Here is a 19,777-nt window from a genome sequence, read left to right on the forward strand (position 1 = left end):
ACTGATTCATTTTTCTCAGACATTTCTATAACAAAAGATACAGCTACACTTGGTTTAATATTATGGTTACTGTTCTCCAAAGTGGGTCAATGAGGGACTCTATCAAAAGCACTTCCAGGTGTAAATCGGTCTTGTGATTCATAGGACCTGTATGGCAATATGGCAACCTGGGCTCTGAAATTAGCCTGCCTTTGTTTAAATTCAAACATCACCGACACTGTGTAACCTTGATCAGATGATTATTTGCCTCCATTTTCTCATCTGTAGAATGGGATAACAACAAAATCCACTGTGTTGGTTTATAAAGAAGATTATAATGTAATATTGTATATAATCAGCATAGAGACCAACTCTGTTATTGTGATTTATACTAAGATGTGTGTATGTATATATGCTCTTTCCTGGCACTTAAATCCTACAATGGGTGGAGTTTCTTAAGTGATAAGGGCAGGAAAGGTAAAATCAATGTCTTTTGTAATTCATAATAAGCCCCTTTCAACTACACCTGAGTTTATGTTAATAAGGTCACTGTTGGAAAGCCGGTTAGGATAGACGTTGACTGTGAGGAGAACCCGCAGTGTGATTAGACAGTTGGAACCTTCAGTCCTACCCTTCCTACTTCCAGGAAGGGCAGAGGGGCTAGAGATCAAACTGATCACTAGTGATGAATAATTTAATCAGTTGTGCCTAGGAAGTGAAATCTCCAGAAACACTCAAAAGGAAGAACTTCTGGGTTGGTCAATAACTGAAGGTGCTAGGTGGGTGGTGTATGCCCAAGGAGGGCATGAAAGCCCTGAGCCCCTACTCAATCCCTTGCCCTATGCATCACTTCCACCTGGCTGTTCCTGAAGTACATCTTTCATAAAAAACTGTGAATCTAGCAAGTAAAATGTTTTCCTGAGTTCTGTGAGTTGCTCTAATGAGTTAATTGAGCCTGAGTAGTGGTCATGGGAACCTCTGACCTATAGGCAGTTGGTCAGAAGCACAAGTTACAACTTGGACTTGGAATTGGCATCTGAAGTGGGAGTGGGAGCAGTTTTGTGGGACAGATTCTCCAGGAAGACAGTGTCAGAACTGAGTTAAACTGTGGGGCACCCACCTGGTGTTGCATAATTTGTTGCTGTGGGGAAAACTACCAGGCATTTGATGACCAGAAATGTCAGGAATGAAGTAGTGTTATAGTAGAGTATTTATGATATACAATGGTAAATATGGAATGTACTCCAGATTTTTAAGAGATTAATGCTTTCTTTTCCTCATAGTAAACTGTAAGAATAGCATATCTGACCTCAGGCTTCCCACATTTTGAAGCCAGTGCTCTATTTTGTTGTTCTAACATTCTTTTCGTGTCTTTATTTTTTGTTTAATTCTACCATAAAGAAAAACTCTAGTGAACCAAACTCCTGTCATATATGCCCTTAAAGAGGCATATATCTTCAATGCCAACCTCATCCTTAGCTAAATTTTATATCCTCTACCTTTATTTTAATTTCTACTTTTTACTTATTTACCTATTCTTATTTTAATATTTATAAGTTATTTAAAATAATTCATGTAATCAGATAAACAATGCATATTTTATGTTCTCAAATCTATGTACTCATAGATCCAAGGTATGATTTATTGCATGAAAGTTCAGATTAAGAATACTGGGTAAAATTCTCTTTTGAGTGTGTTCAAATGGTAGTCAGTGTTTGTAAGTGTCACATCTAGTAAATTGACATTAAATTTCTGGTTTCCTCACTTGAAATTTCACAGGGAGTTCTCCATGGACATATAAAAAAGATTTCCAACATTTAAAAACATAAAATTAAATTTCATATAAGAGAAAAATGTTAAAAATCATAAAAGCAAAATTGAGACTGCATCGTATCTCTCATTAAAGTGAAATTACTATCTTTTACTGTAGATATATTTATCCATTACCACTTTTAATTTCTAAAACACTCAAGTTTTAAGAAAGAGTTAATAAAAATCTGGTCATATATATGTATATATATATAGTGTTTTTCTATACTATATATAGTATATTTAAAAATAAGCATACTATATATAGTATTATTCTACAGGTCCTTTTTTAAAACACAAAAAAATTATGAAAATTCGATTTTTATAATATGTCATGGAAGGAACATCTATAGTAAACCAAATTTTAAAATTGAGAATTATTATAGAATATCATGAAATTAAATTCTTGAATATTAGAAAAATTACTTCTTAAACATAGTATTTCAAAGGTTCTCAGAAAAATAAACTTTATGTACATTAAGTTTAAATATAACCTGATGCTTTGGGTTTAATTAAAATAGAAAATATGCATAAGAATTTCATACATGAAATTGTATAATTTAAAAAATTAAACATTTTCAACTCAATTTTTCATTGCTATCCTGATAAAATACCTCCAGAGAAAAACTTGCCACGCCAAAAATGTTACCCTAATGAAACAGAAAGCAGAGAAACCACTGCATATAATTGAACTTGCAGAGGAAATTGAGGTAGGCAGAATGCAATTACCAAAATTAGAATTTGGACAGCAAACACATTTCTACTGTATGCCCAATAAGCCGGGTTATGACTGTTTAAACATACTATACCATTTAAAGATATTGCTATAACTCAGTAAATGTGGCAATATTAAAAGAGCTAGCATCTAGGAGCTTCTGTAACACCATTACTAACCAAAGATCCAGTATATATGTGTGTATATGTGAACAGGTACATATATATTTTGTGTGTGCACATATATATAAAACTGTCCATGAAACTCTGTAAGATTTTTAATTATTATTTTACCTTATGGACACATATGTGCATGTCCAGATATATATAAATATATATGTTACATAAAATATATAATATCTACATCTATATTCACATTACATATACAAAAGACTGTATTGGACAGGTATAATTTATTTTTAATGTGTGTTCTTATTGTAGGAATCCTAACATTTACAGTGCCAGATCCATATGATTTAGAACTAGAAATAATTTAGTTTGCCTTGACTATTATCCTATCACCAACTTTTGCTAAAATATGTCCTCAAGGCTATCTGGAGGTTAGAAAGGAGAGTATATTACATCTAGAGATGTCATCAATAAAATAAATGTCTAAATATATACATTGTAAAACTTTGTTTTCCTTTTTTCTTTTAAAGGAATAGTTAGTTTGAAGTGATGTGGATAACATTTCTAGTCTGGGTGATATTGGTCTGGGGTGGGTGAATACTTCCAAGTAGACAGTATTTGTTTTGGAGACACGGTGTTCACACAACGGAAGAGTCCATGTGTAAACCACCATTCAGGTGGGCGAGCTGGTTTTACACTGAAGAAACCCAGAAAAGTTTCCTCTGCTGAAGTTCAAATTAAATGACCACTTTCCAGGTTAAAGAGGTTTTAGTTAGTGAAGACACATACAACTGGATGAGAATTTTAAGTAGATGCTTTGCTTTCTCTTTGCTTCATATGGAGTTGTATACATTAAAAAAAGGAATTGCTCCCTTACTTTTCACAGTGTAAATTCAAAAGCGTTGAGGGATATTTTCTGAAAGCATTTAACAAAAGAGAAAAATTGTAAAACTCTACCTCATAGTAAACAATACTATGGGTCAAATTTAGAAAAAGTCTTATGTTTACTTTAAAATATAATCAACGATTTGGCCTTGATTAAATTTAGGCCAGATTGATTATTTATTTCAATTACTGAGATATAAAACCTTTAAGTTGAATGCAGTTCTGGAGACTCTAATTATATTAGTATTAAAAATGCCATATTAATAGATGAGAAGATATGTTACATTAAAGGCCTTCTGTTATGTCCTTGGAGAAGTAAATAAAATTAATTACATTTCTACTGGGAGAAAGTTTAATATGCTAGGAAATGTGTACAGAAAAATATCACTAAGGATGAAGTGCTAGAGTAAAAATTTTAAAATGTATATTACCGGCACAGTATCAGCAAGCACATTCCTGCTACCAGCTATTCCAAATATGGGGAAGTAGATGGCAAAGTCTCCATCTGGGGCCCACATGATCACTTCATGTGTGGGCAGAAAATTATGCTTTCTTTTATCCCACACACTCTTATTATTTTGGCTCCATGCTCTATGTTATTGTTAACTGCAAGTATTTTTGATTCATAATGTACTGTACGTAAAATATACATCCTGAGAACTACATAGGAAATCCGTGGAAAGTTTTGTATGGCTTTTTGAAGTCTATTCTTTGAAGAAATCCTATTAACTGAAACAAACTTATTTACAAAAGAAGAGATTTTTTTTGGATTCTTTTATACTAGACATATTTAAATGACTAAACATATCATTTCCTCACTCGAAGGCCAACAGTTTAAAAATAACTAAATATTTATTAGAACTAGTGTGCCGTCATTTAGTAAATCAGACAAACTTAAACAGTTAAATTCTTCCCGTTAGTCAGCAATCAGGAAAACATTTAGGCAAAATGATTTTTTTAAATGCCTACGTCATTTTTACTTAAGTTTTTATGGTCTTATTATACATATTTGTGTATTTCTAAACCAGTTTGATTAGTGTTGCAAGTTTAAAATCTTAAATTGCTATAAAATGTTCAATACGATGTTAAGTCAAATTCATGAGTGGATTAAACTGGAAAAGTATCAATTCGGTAAAAATCTTCAGCTGGGCTTTCACGTTCCTTTCTTCCAGACTGCAAAAAGGCCTACCTGTATGTTAGTCAGAAGGGTCTCTATGGAAGACAAGCCATCAGGAAACAGAAAAGGAGACGGAAAACCCGGAGGTAGTGGTTGTCCATGCCCAGTGAGAGAAAGTTTGTCAAGGCTGTCTCTTGCGGTTGGTGTGGAAAGCGGGGTCTCATCTGTATGTGATTGAAACAAAAATATAGAACAAGTTACGCTTGTCTGTTTTTATTAGACCTCAGTAATGGCTTCCCTAGTGGTTTCCAGAACATTTATTGCAAATTGGTTCCTGCTATCAGGAGAAAATGCTTTCTGCTGAATTTTCTTTAATGAAAAAGCTGTGGAGATACAACAAGATAACATTAATGAGTAACTTTATAAGCCTTTTAAATGCAGTCTCTAATGAGACTGAGTTTACAGTGCCATAGAATCTTTTTAAAACAAATATTATCTCATATATAGTTGTGATAATATATTCAGGCTGACTTTATGGGCACCTTCCCAATTATCTCATTTTAGTTTGTTCTGTTTGGATTGACAATAGAATCTTTCTAGAGCTTCATATAAGAGAAATACTGTATATATTAATATGTGTCTTTCTCAATTAACCCTTCCTTTATGTCAGCGATTTGTTCAAATATATTCTTAACAAATCTACCAAAGAATATACAAATAAAATCTTTCATTCCACAACTAAAAATAAAGCTGGAATCAACCATAATCTTTATCAATTACAACTGAATTGTTCAATGTCATCGAAACAAAAGATCTAATTCTTTTGAACTTGAACACACTTAACATTAATATTGAAAAATCAGCTTTGTATTCATGAAAAGGGGTTCTAAATAAAGGGTAAAATGATGCAGCTTCTGTAACAATATTTAAAAAAAATATAAAACCATCTAAAATAGATTAGTCTTTACTTTGTTTATTGAATAGTCATCATTTTAAGCAAGTTGGAGTAATGCTCCAATACAGATTATTTTTACTCTCACAGTGAAACCTTTCTATTCAGTTCTTTATTATGTTTCATTTGAGATTGATTCAAGTTATGCCTTATTTTAGTTTATTATATCATACAGAAAATTGTACTTATGGCAGAATTCTCAATTTTATAAATGTTTTCTTATTTCACCCCAGGAAAATTAATCAGAGCAATGTATTTGCACATTCCTGATAATATCTCTCCATTTTGCAAGTGGCTAAGAACTTCAGCACACTTCCATTTATGCTTATAATTTGATTCCATTGTTCTCCTCAATCATTCCTTTATTTTTCATTACAACACCTAACCACACAACACGTTTTCCAATTACCTCTCTCTGGGGCAGAAATCCTATGGAAGTCACCACCCTTCTCTGTCTCTAACTAATGTCAGAACAAGTGAAATTCATCTGCCTCACCTTTCCACATTTCTAGTTAATGAACTAAAAGGGGAGAGATGGTGGAGAGGGGAGCAACGAGCACAAGGCCTTCTATTAGCTGCACTTGCACACTCACGCACTCACTCGCTCCTCTGCAGTGTCTCCTTCCAGTCCCTCCTCGGTTAGCTTACTGACAGATGATCGGAGGCAGCAGGTACTAAAGGAGGAAATGGAGTATGCAGCAAAAGAAGCATTCATTGTGTTCTTCTTTTCTTTTTCTTTTTATCCCGCTTGTCAACAGAGTTAAAGAAAGACAGCGGTGCATGGCTAATGTGATCAAGGTGATCTTGGACACCGTTTACCTTGCTGTCATAAATTACTCCTCCAGGCCAAGGCTGCTAGTGTTTTCTCATAATATCTCTGAAAAGGCGCTTGTTAAACATCCATGTGCATGTGAAATTGTTTAAGAATGAAGAGCAATATTTTCTGATCAGCATCACCTTAGCTGTCACATGCTAAAGAAAATGTGGCTTAATAGATCATGTGGATAATAATTGCTTGTCTCTTGAAGAAAGGCAGAGAACCAGATGACCACCTGAGGTTACATTCAGCTTTAGTCTGAGACGCCGCAATTCTTAAGGGTTGTCCAAGAAAAAAGCATCACATGGATGTATACACATACTCACACATACACACACATGTAATTAGAAGTTCCATCATCCCCATGATTATTTAAACTTCAATACACTTAAGCTTGACTATGTTTGCTTGTTGTGTGAATTACTTATATCACTCCTGATACATGCACTTACGTAGCCAATTATTTTACTTAACAAAAATAATGTGCTAGACACTGGGGATAGAATACTGAAAAAAAATATACAGTCTACAAGACTCAAGAGAGACCAATTTCTAGAGAGACCAATCCCAATTGTTAAGTACCTCATTATTATAGTTAGCAAAGCATATTGTCTTTCATCCTTATTCTATTGCTACTCAGCCTTTCCCAGTATAAGATTAAAATTGTTGAATGTGTGTATGCATGCACATTTCACGTTTTTTCCTGCAATTGCTTCAGTGGAATGCTTATCTTGGGGTCTCATGGTCTCAAATATATGTGAATGGATTATTATCTGGTATAGACTTACTTGATTGAATTTATTCATTTATCATTTTACACAGTGGAAAGACTACATAAGTTCACTTTAATTCAATACATAGAAAACAAACAAATTTAGGGCAGAATGAATGCTTAAAAATTATAAAGGGATTCTTAAGCTCAATATACATTTTTAAAAAGAAAACAAACTAATCAAAGATCAAACAAGCAAAACAAAAATATTTTGGAGGCTTCAAGACCCTTCTACCTTAGAAAAAGTTGTCATCTTGTGGCAATTAACATCATAGAAAGTCTCATTTAGTCTTCCGACAAAGAGTAAAATTGAGAACATGGCTCTTCCTTTTAAAATAAAAGTGACCTTTGATATCCTAAATGTTCTAAGAAGATTAAAGCAAAAGTTTGAGAGACCAGACAACGTGGAAGAGAGTTTTGACATCACATAATCTCCACTGACTTCAAACAGTGAATGATGATGAAGCACAAATTCACAAAACACCTTATTCCAATTTTGTATATTGTACATATTTTTTAAAGTTTTATCTTAAAAAGAAAGTTGGCTTGTCAGATGCTATGATCTTTGCTTATAGCATTTGACAATGTCATCTGTTTTTTTCTTTAATATTTTGCTCCTAAATAATTTTAAACTTATGGAAAAGTTGCAAGAATTGTGCAAAGGATTCCTTTATACCCCTGTAGTCGGTTGAATAATAGACACCCAAAATATATGCCCATGTCTAATCCCTGGAAACTAGTAACGTTTGCTTATTTGTAAAACAGGGCTCCACAGATGTTACTAAATGAAGGATCTTGAGATGAGGAGATCATCCTAGTTTTAGGATGCATCCTAAATTCAATGGCAAGTGTTTTCGTAAAAGAGAAAGTTAAAGGGAGATTTGAGAGAGACAAAGGGTCCACAGAGATGAGAAGAAGGCAAAGAGAAGACAGAGACAGAGATCAGAGTTTTGCAGCCACGGTCAAAGAATGCGGACAGCCACAGGAGTGAGAAGAGGTAAAGAACGGATTTTCTTTTATAGCCTCCTGGAGAAAGCTTGTCCCTGCTGACACCTTGATTTTACACTCCTGGCCTCCAGAACTGTGAGAAAATAAATCTCTGTTGCTTTTAAGTGACTAAGGTTGTGGTCATTTGTTACAGGAGCCTTAGAAACTACTTCAACCTTTTTACCCAAATTCACCATTTTTTACATTTCGCCACATTTGCTTTTAAATGATCTTTCTGGTTCTCTTTCTTGTTCTGTGTGTACATATGTTTAAACCATCTTTCCCTTTTAGTTCTTAAAACTTCACTGCATATTTCACAAGGACAAGGGCACACTCTTCCACAGTATAAAATTAGCAAGAATCACACACATAGAATACTATTATTTAATCGACACTATATTTTCATTATCTGTGAGATGTTTTGGTGTAAAATCAATATTTTAATTTATTTGACAAGTACTTGGGGAGTATATTTTCTCTGGGCATGTAGTAGACATGTGGTAGCCCCTAATATGGCCTTTTATGTTTTCTCCCTACCATTATTCATATTCTGTCTAGAAGTTTCCCCTTAGTTTGAGTTAGACCTAACCAATAGAATAAAACCAATGTGATGGGATGTTATATCGAGATTCAGTTATAAAAAGTCTGTCATTTCCATATGCCTTTCCCTCTCTTTTTCCTGAAATTCTTGCCCTGGCGGAAGCCAACTGTTGTGCCATGAGACAGCCCTGTGCAGATGCATGTGTCAAGGGACTGAAGCCTGTAAAAAAACCAAGTTGTCTTGAAAGCAGATTCCCCCTGCCCTACTGAGCCCTTATTTTTTATTAAAATTATTGGGATGACATGTGTTAATAAAATTATATATATATTTTTCAAGTGGATAATTCCATAATACACCATCTGACTATTGCATTGTTTACCACCCCAAATCAGATCTCCTTCTAAAACCATATATTTGACCCCCTTTACCCTTTACTTCCTTCTACCCCACTTCCCTTTCCCTCTGGTAACCAGCATACTGTTGTCTGTGTTGATGAGATTGGTTTGTTTGTCTCATCGCTTTAAGTTTTATATTCCACATACGAGTGGAATCATATGGTTCCTGACTTTATCCAACTGACTTATTTCACTTTGCATGATATCCTCAAGGTCCATCTACGTTGTCACAAATGGCAGCACTTGATCTTTTCTTGGGTCTAAGTGCTGTTCCAGTATATAATGTACTGCCTCTTCCTTGCGTCCCAGCTGAGCCTCTAAATGAGCTGCAGCCCCAGCTGACAGCATAACTGCAAACCCACAAGACGCCAGAAACCAAGGGCGCCCAGCTAAGTTGCACCCTAAGTTGCACCCAGATTCTTGATCCATTGAAACTGAGGTTTTAAACACTTGATGGTTTAAGCCACTAAATTTTGGTGTAATTTGGTGTAATTTATTTTGGTGTACATAACTAAAAACAGTATGTAACATTTTAAAAATAGTTTGGGATATACTAAAAAATGACTTCATGTCCAGTTTATTTCAGCTTTGAAAATATAACAACTTCAAGCTTCAATTTCTTCATTTAAAAAAAAAAACTAGCAGGTTGAATGAGATAAATTGTAGTATCATTCAAATCCATAATTCCACATTCTCTGTTATTTCTTATAAAAATTCCTAAAATTGATTTAAGTGGAGATTTCATCAATATTGCCTAGAGAGTGATAATGAGTCACTTTCCTATGAGAAATATCAATACCTTCTTAATTACAAGTTCCAAAGAGTTATGAATATCTAGGTAATATTTGAAAAAGGATGATTTACACAAACACAAAATTTCAGTACGTATCATTGATTACTTAGGTTTACAAACTTGTAAACTTGTGGTAGCATGGTTGGACTTGGAGACTATTATGCTAAGTGAAATAAGCCAGTCAGTGAAAGACAAATACCATAGGATGTCAGTCATATGTGGAATCTCATGAACAAAATATACTGATGAACAAAATTGAAACAGAGTTGTGGATACATGGAAGAGACTGACAGCTGTCAGAAGTGTGGGGAGAGGGAAAACTGGATTAAAGAAGGTGAAGGGATTAGTCAAAAGAGCACATATGCATAACCCACAGACAAGACGAAAGGGTGGTGATGGCCAGAGGGAAGGGGGTGAGGGTTGGGTGGAGGTGGGCAAGGGGAGAAGGGTGGGGACATCTGTAACAGTGTCAACAATAAAAATAAAGTAAAAAAACAAACCCTTGAATGATCTTGCTTTATTTTATTAAACCAGAAAATACTTCAACCATCTGTAAGACAAGCACTGCCAATACCAAGAATGGCAAATTAGATGAAGCGAAAGGTGTATCGATCTGGGAATAAAGTAAGCATTTTGAAAGCTGCATTAACTAGGTGCTATTTTTTTTCTAAGTACCCTAGGGCCAAAAAGGACTAGTGGTTATGCCAGTGCTCAAGAGTTCTTGCTATTTGTAAATTCCAAAGAAAGAATGATAAGCTTTGAAGTATTTTTGCATTTTAATTCAGTTACAGAAAACTACAGTGATTTTCTGAAGGAAAATAGCACATATTACAATATAATAAATAATTTCATCTTTTGACAGAAAATCTACTGATTAACATATTAATACATATTAATAATTATATAATAAATATAATGGTGATGATAACAATATATAACAACCACTTAGCATCCGTTGGAATAACAGATAATATATAGAGAAAGCATAAATGGAAGAGAAGAAAATACTCTTGAAAATTCGAAATCGATACCATATAAAAGAGTATTATTTCATTCTTCTCATCACTTCATTTCATGATTTTACTCATATTTTAAAGTCACTTATCAATAAAAGACTATCACTAAGATTGATGACTCTGTAAGACAAGCTCTTTTCCCTCCAATCTTATCACACGTAACAATTTAGCAGGATATCCTAAGGAACAATGTTGTTTAAAAAAAATAATGGGCCTCTACTTTAAAATGTTTTCTTTCCTGTTAATAAAATCTACTCAGTTGTTATTTTCACAACTAATCCCTTTGGGTTTTACTTATATATTCTCTTTCAAATTCATGTGTATGTGTGTCTTTTGTCTCTGATGTCCTTTATTACATCATAAAACCAACTAAAAAATACTCACTTTTAGAAAACCATGTATTCCAAATGGATTCATATTTATTCCTCTTGATGTGGAATAGAGAGTAATATTGTTAAAATGGGAAAATCACCATATTTAAACGTTTTTACAAGTAATCTGGGAGTTTGAATGAAAAAGCTATGTTTCTATACTAGCAAAGTGAACCAAATGTTGGTATAAATTTTGAGAAGATGGTACTTCTTATACAAAAGTGAATAATTATGTATAAAAAATGTCTATTTTTTACATTTTGTTAAATATATATCACAATTGTGTAGAAACCCCAATTTATTGGTAGTTTTGTAAATGTATCACCCATATTATTGAACTGGAGTAGAGGCACAAATAATCTGAAAAATTAAGGATCGGTGTTTTTAAAAAAGTGGAAACCTTTTAAAACACAGTCACTTAAATTGAGCTCAATCATAACCTCAACCTGGTCTCTTCCTACTCTAGGAACTCTGGGTTTAATTTGGCAATAGAAACTAAAAATAAAAGTGAAAAATGTAATACCAGAATGTAATCATAAATCAGAAAATGGCCATGCAATTTTTTTCCTTTCTATTTTCATCTTCTCACAAAATAAGGAATTCCAAAAATACCACATTAAAATTTATTTGCATGACTTTCACGTATCTATTCCAACTCATAAAATTTCCAGGGCTAGCATGGGATGAAGCTACTTAATTTTAAGCCCATTTTTCAAATTCTGGACTCAAAATTACTCCAGAAATTTTTAGAAAATCATCATTGTGATGTGAGACAGCTGTCACATTAAATGGGATAACTGGCAAAATGAAAAGCAAAGCAAGGTAGATTCAGAAAGTGCAAGTTCAAGTTCTGGCTCACCAAGTACTAGCAAAGAATCCCTCTAAATCATTTGATTTATTTATTAAAGAGATGATTACAATCTCAAAGAGTTATAGTTTAAATTGATAGATTATTTCTGTGAAACTGCTTTGTAAAATATAAAATGCTAATCAAGTCTTCACAATTTAAGAATAACTAAATATATTACAATTTTCCTTTTGTAAACTTGGCTTCAAAGTGCAGTGGGGCCATCCTGGTCTTGTAGCATAAGCTTGTGGTTTCTCTATTATTTCTCTCTAATGGGGCTTGAGATAATGAAGTATCATGTACACTAGATAATAAAATTATTGCTATATGTTATTACAGTTGCCTTATATAAAATAATCTTTAGTTCAGTGAACAGTTAAAGTTAATTATGATAAAAATAACCTGAGAAAGGGCAAAAGAATATGAATTAGTTTACCAATTTCTCTTCAGGTAACAGGACATAAAATAAATGGGTAAGTAGACTGTAAAGAACACTTAAGAGATCCCTTGAATCTACTTGAGTGGCATTAGAACTCTGAATTTTGAGTTTTGGTGAATGAAGGAAAAGATTTAATATGGGAAGGAGATCACTGTACGTGCATGTTTGGCAGGATGTTGGAAGTGTGCTAAAAATATCTATCAGACTCAAGGTTCTGACCAATTTAATGCAAAAAGCACTTATTACATACATATGCTACTTTCACCTTTATCTGTGGTTCTTAACTTTGGTATCATATCTGTGATTCCAAACCTGTGAAGTGATGACGAAAGTTAGGGAACATGCCTTAAGAGGAGAAATAGTCTCAGCTCCCTAACACAGAGAAGTACTCACCAATATGCCGTGGAAAGACTATGTGAATGAGCTGAGAAGAGGCAAAAGCTGGAAGAGTACAAAATGCAGAAATGAGGAGGATATAGTAATCTCTGCTCACCCTGAGGTTATACCACATCCATGATAGCAAAACTAAAAATACTTTCTCTTGGAAAACCACACTATTGATTACAAGGCAATTTCACAGACATTATCTTGGGTTATGAGGAAGCTCAAGGAAGAAGATTTTAAAAATGTATGCAATTATACTTGTAATAATGTTATGTGCCAAAAGATTGATTCAAATGGCACCAAGTGGTTATTTAGAAAAATAAGAGATTTATTTTTAGACTGGGCAAGCTGAAAGGAGAGTAAAAAAAAAAGAAAACTCAAATCTTCATGGCAAGGTGTGCTTGAAATGGGCATTGGATACTGGGAAAAATTTAAACACTTGGGAAATCAAGAATTTCTATGAGGAAAACACGTAGGGATAATAGCTCAAGGAAAACAGGGTCCCCTAGCACCCTAAAAAACCCTTCATATTTTTAAAGGGAAAGCCTATTTTCTACCATTATTCTCAAAATACAGTCTTTAATTTCTGACCACTCTGCATTTATATTTCAAAAATGTATGTAGGGGGGAAACTCTAAATCAAGCTATATATTTAATATTTTTGAACACTACCTTGACAGCAAACTCATCACTGCCTTTGGCAACTGAGAAGACGGAACTAAAGTGCACCCGTTGGAATTGCTTGGCAAAAATGGAATGGTATCAATCACTAAACACACACACAGACACACACACACATTGATTTATCTTTTAAACATTTCGGGTGGCTTGTTTCTCAAGTCCTAAGTCATAGTGTTTATGAAAGAGCTGGTGTAGCTTAGGCTGAAAAGATCCACTTCATTGACCTTTCTGTCTCTTCCGTGATCCTGTCGGTTGAACCTCACCGCTGATATTGCAAGCGCGTATGGAAAAGCATTTACTGAAAGCAGTGTAACAGACACGGTTATATTTCCTAGGCTGATGTTTTGCATATCTGCACAGTAGGGCCATTAAGGGTTCTAAGAGCACAACGGAAACAATCATAACATTTGTTTTTAGATGACTGACTCAGGACATGTACACCAGGCTTTATATAGAAACTGTTTTTGTTTTATTAAGGGACTGTTTGCCTGTTAGTGATAACATCATTAAAAATAAATGAAAGGGGGCTGGTAAAATGCTTCCCAAAAGCAGAAACCTAATTAAAGGTGATATGCCTGCTATGAGGTTTTTGTTTTGATTTGTTTTGTTTTGTTTTGTTAGGACTCAGAAATAGAACAAGGTTAGCTCTTTCTTATTTTATAAAGCTCAAAGAAGACCTCACAGTAAAACATCACTTCTGATCTAATTTCTATTTCTGTGTACTTTAATAATCTACTTTACAGTCTGTGCTTGCCCATAGAAAGTGAACTAGTTTTGCTCCTACAGATAGCTTCATCATGTCATAGTGCATGAAAAAGAAAATCTGATGGTTCAGCTCAAACAAAAAAATGCACTCTCCTTTTAGAGCAAATTGTATAGGTTGTAATATATGCAGTCACAGTCGTTGAAATAATGCACACACAAACATTTCATAGTCCTAAAAGATGACTTTTGAGAGCCTGAGTTAATGGTAAAAAGGGAAAAAAAATTTCCAAATCATGGTTTATAATTTCAGAGAGAGAGAGAGAGAGAGAGAGAGAGAGAGAGAGAGAGAGAGAGAGTCGATCCTTTCATTTTTAGGGGTGGGGTTACTCTAATTTCATGGATGGTGGAAAAGCAGGAAACTGCATTCCCTTGATAACTCTGCCCTTATTGTGCTGTGACCTTGGCCAATTTACTTAAATTTACATCTGCCAAAAATGAGTTTCTGAAATGTGCTTTGAGAATTTTCGGGGGGTGGGGGAAAGGAGTTGTCACATAAATCCAAGGCCTTTTCAAAATTAGTGTTGCTTTAGAGGCAAAGGAAAAATGAGGAGAAGCACTGGGCCCCTCAGAAGGTGCCGTACTTTTCATGTCCCGGTTTCTCGTCACCTCTGCACATAGTTCTATCTCATGCCTGAGTCTCCATACTGACAATGAATCTTACTGCTAAGTGAATCAAACAGCACACTTCTCAAATTATCCCCTGGAAATAGAAAATAGCTTTGGCAATGTGGATTACTTGAACTCTGATGTGCACATGGGTTTTAGACTAAAATTATCGTGAAATTATTAAAAATATAAGATATCTTTGGAAACCCTTTGGTATAAATTCATTCAGATGAAACAAGCCCAAAAGTGATTGACCCAATGTTTTTTCAAATGTCTATAAATTTTATTACAGGTCACAGTATCAGTTTAGAGAACACAGAGAGGAAGAAGCACATTTTGAATAATCCCAGGGATATGTATACCCACCAACATACATACATGTATGGCAACTGAAAAATGTGAAGCCTGGCAGGATATTTAATAAATACTCAGGGATTTTAGGAATGATAATGGTAATGTGATTGTGAGTTAAGGAAAAGAGTCCTTATCTTTAAGAGATGCACACTGAAAATAAATTCAAAATATTTACAGATTAAATAAAATATGTTTGGGATTGGCTTCAAAAATGTCCAAGGGAGAAGAGAAATGGGCGCAGAGATTCATGAAACAAGTCTGGGCCCAAGATGATCATGTTAAAGCTGAATCATGGGTAGGTCTATGGGGGTGCATTACCCCTTCTAACTTTCTGCTTGCTTGAAATTTTCTGTAATATAATGTTTTTAACAAAACTAATGCTACTCAGTAAAATTCTGTTAATGCATTCTTCTTTCAAAAAGTCAGGGGCATTGGTATGATGATGATTATTATTATTATCTTCAAAATAATTAGCACATATTGAGTGTTTTTTATGTGTGCAAAGCAATGTTCTAAGCACTTTACATGCATTAACTCACTTAATCTTCACAATAATTCTGTTAGATAGCTACTAGTCTTAAACTCATTTTACACATGAGTAGATAGAGGTAAAATAACTTAATTAATTTGCCAAGATAACTTGGCTAGTAAGGAGAGGAGCCAAATTCAAATCCCATTAGCCTTGTTCCAGAGCCTATGATCCTTAAACACTCAAAGAGTAACATATAAATTTCTATAAGCATTTGAAAAATGTTTGGATATGTGCTTTCAAATGTGCATAAGATACATACACTTCCAAAAAATAAAATAATTTCATAATTATTTTATCTCTGAGTAGAAGAAAAACAGCATTTCTATTTCACTTGTTATTTTTTTATTAATTTTTAAACTTATTTCCAATTATAGTTTACATTCAATACTATTTTATATTAGTTCCAGATATACAGCACAGTGGTTAGACAACCATACACTTTACACAGCACCCTCTCTGATATTTCCAGCACCTACCTGGCACCATAAGCGGTTATTACATTATTACTGGCTATGTTCTCTATGCTGTGCTTTATCTCCCCATTAGTATTCTGTAAAGACCAACCTGAACTTCTTAATGTTTTTACCTTTTTTACCCAGTTCCCCTACCCGACTCATCTCTGGTGACCATCAGTCTGTTCTCTGCGTCCATGAGTCTGTTTCTGTCACTGCTCAATCTTAATAAAAGCTTAATTTACTCCTTAAAATCTAGCTAATGATAATTCTAAGCAGCCAACATTTCCCCAAATCAGCTGCTTCTACTGTCACACTTACGGTTATCCATTTTGGAAGCAAGGATATCTATCTTAGAAATGAAATCTCAGGTTATCCCCACATAGGACTAGAGAAATCCAACCATAAGAACAATAGACATTTGATGTCAACCGTAACTTTAAGTAGCTCATGCAGATCTCCCTACGAATTTCCTCACTTTACATCTTTACCTAATGCCATACATACTAAAGAGGCCTATACTTTTCTGGTGAAGAGGCCTATACTTTTCTGGTGAGACATATTTAACCTTGAAAGTGCCACTTTTTTAATTGACACAGGCATCGCATGTGGTAAAGAACAAGACCTACTTAGGGATTCTTAAAATAAAAAAATATTGTCCAAGAGAGTCACTTCAGCAAGAGTAGGTCTCATGCCTCACCCATTTATCAACTACAATTAAACCCTGGATCTTGCCTCAAACTCTCTTCCGCACTTGTCCTAGGTTAACTCCCAAATTTCCTCATTGCATAACCCTTGGCCGTGAACTCACTTTCCACTGTAAGAAAAGAGCTTTATTTAGTTTTCTAAGCCACCTTCTCTCAGTTTCAGATCTCACCCCTCCCAGACTCCATTACTGTGCTCCCTCCTTGCACTGGGAGCTCCCCATAGTTCAACTACTCTGCTCAGAGGAGGTGCCGTACACCAGGCTGCTGGGACCCTGCCCTCAACTAGACAGCAGCTTGTTGGTCTACATAAATTAATGCATGTATGTCTCATAATTTACTATCCATAATAACTCGTTCTAAGCTACGGGTGTGTTTTAAAAGGTCCCTACACTCCCTGCTCACCTTACCACAATCTCTTGAGACTAGGAATGTGGCATGTGAATGTGGAAAGTCTCCCAGGGTGATACATGAGGTGATGCTGATACCCGCCTACATGTTCAACCTCACTGGCTTGGAACAATTTGTTTTTCCCCTCCTGTCCATTGCAACCAGCTCCTAAAATATTTTACTAGGACTATTTCAAAAGGTCAAATTCATTGAAAATTATCAACACACACAGTTCTTTGAAAGTTTGTTCCCTGAGTATATTTAACATGGAAAAATTGTGAGGGAAGGAACTCTGTCCATCTTATTCACCTGTGTAACCTCAGTGCCTGGCGCGTAAGGTATTATTATCGATTGGTTCAATATCTGACATAACGTATTTCCCAGCTGGTTAATAGGTTGTTAAATATTTTGTTCTTATTAATAAAGATAAACTTTAACTGAGGCTGCTTTACATTTTAATTAGTTGAGTTTGAGTGAGAAAGCATATAATAAATGCTTTCGGTTTGGTTTGTCTCCTTATAAATGTGCATTGAACCTATAAAAATTATTTATGATATTGAAAATTCCATTTTTTAAATTTCCAATTTAAAAAAATAATTAAATGCGAATGGGGTTACCCAGTGCAGAAAAGGGACTAGTGAGTATGCATAAAAAAGAGTAAGATTTGATTAATCTCTGTAGAAGTGCTCTTGGCTGCTTTGGGCTACCACAGATTTGCCATGACAGAGAGTGGCCCTACAAAGTTTGATAAGCTTCCTGTCAAGAATATTGTAAAAACTACAAATTGATAGGAGGTTAAACTAAGTGACCTTTATATCCCCTTTACTTATTGAGATTTTATGACTTCTTCCTTGAAAACTAACTGCTTTCTTACAATGTCATTTAAAAATGCAAAGGAGAGCACTAATTTTTAGGATTTAGGGAAATGTAAGAAATTAAGAGTGTATGTTTATGTCATCGTCAGCATTCTTGGCGAGAAGGGGATTCTTCATCAGCACAGCTGTTATGTTGCAACCCTCAAAGCATAAAAATACAATGCAAATTCCTGGACCTGTGCTATCTTTACTATAGTAAAGTTTTAAAAAATTGATTTCCAATTTATAACCACTTGTTCTTTACTGTAAAGAAAAATATGACAGTGTCAGATCTATACAATTGTGGTTACTAGTGTTTAATGTGTTATTGTTCAGAAAAACACATACGTTGGTTCAAAAAATATCAAGAATCTGAATACAAAAATGAGAAATCTTGCTTAAATTTTCCTTTACAAACTTTTTAATATTAATTTGAGAACTACTTGCTTGAAATTTTAAATTGAAAAATTAAAAAACACGAAGCAATTTTTTTTTACTAAAGTATTTCCTGTTATCTTCTACTTTATATTCTAAATGCCTAACAGTATGAGTGCCTCAGATTAATTTTGAGGAATTTTTTTAAGCATGAAGAATTCATGCACTCAAGTTAGAAGGCAGGATAGACCAAGAGTATTAGCTGGAAAGAGAACATGTGTCAGGGGAGCTGAGGAAAAGCAGTGTGGACGAGGCCCAGAGAGTGCGAGGAGAGTGACTAGTGTCGATGTTAAGAGAATAAGGGGCCAGATTTGCACAAACCCTTGTAGGACCGGAAATGCTGCTGTGGCACAGATGTTTAAGATCAGCTGGACGTGGCTGATCATCTTATAGAGATGGCTTCGTTCTAATCATGTATGGCTCATGGGAATGTTGAACTATGTTACCTTTGTGTGACCATATGATATTCATTCCTCTGGAATATTGAGTTCAAATCAAGTTAGCATTGTTGTTACTTTATAGTTTCTTGCATGTTTCTTTATTGTTTGTCTCTTCTAATTACAGTGCTCCTTAAGAACAAAATTCTTCTCTGTATTTATGGCCACTGTGTCCCATATACCTTGAATGGTACCTTGCATTTATAAGCTCTCAAGAAATATGTGTACAGTGAAAAAAAATGTTTAATAAGTATTTGAAAATAAAATAATTTTCTGGCTATTTCTGTGCATTTATTTTCAGAAATCTCAAATTTACAAACATATATATTAGTTATATTAGTTAAATAATCTTTAGTAGCACATTAAAGTGTCACATAAATTATATTACTATGGATAAAATCACCATATAAAAGCTAATGTACTTGAAGAAAATTAAAAGTATACCATATGTATGTATGTATAGAAAAAAACTTTACATAAACACATAGATATACAAGTAATCTAGGCATATATATATGCATATATAGATCTATTGATATATAGGTATATAGGTATTTATAACTCTTCCATCTTTAGTCAGCCAATAACTATTCTATGTTTTGACTATTAATTTACTTTAT

At 34.2% G+C, this 19,777-nt stretch overlaps 1 protein-coding gene across 1 annotated transcript in view; it reads right to left on the bottom strand.

Moving 5' to 3' along the window:
• Positions 1-19,777, bottom strand: part of DACH1 (dachshund family transcription factor 1) — a 389,583-nt gene that overhangs the window by 38,412 nt on the left and 331,394 nt on the right. The window contains exon 8 of the mRNA XM_054586415.1: positions 4,706-4,857. Within this exon, the coding sequence (XP_054442390.1) occupies positions 4,706-4,857 (152 nt within the window). The remainder of the gene's footprint in view (positions 1-4,705; positions 4,858-19,777) is intronic.

This window comes from Pteronotus mesoamericanus, unplaced genomic scaffold (assembly GCF_021234165.1).
Source record: "Pteronotus mesoamericanus isolate MK-2021 breed Mesoamerican mustached bat unplaced genomic scaffold, CSHL_Meso_final contig_94, whole genome shotgun sequence".
Classification (NCBI taxonomy): Eukaryota; Metazoa; Chordata; class Mammalia; order Chiroptera; family Mormoopidae; genus Pteronotus; species Pteronotus mesoamericanus.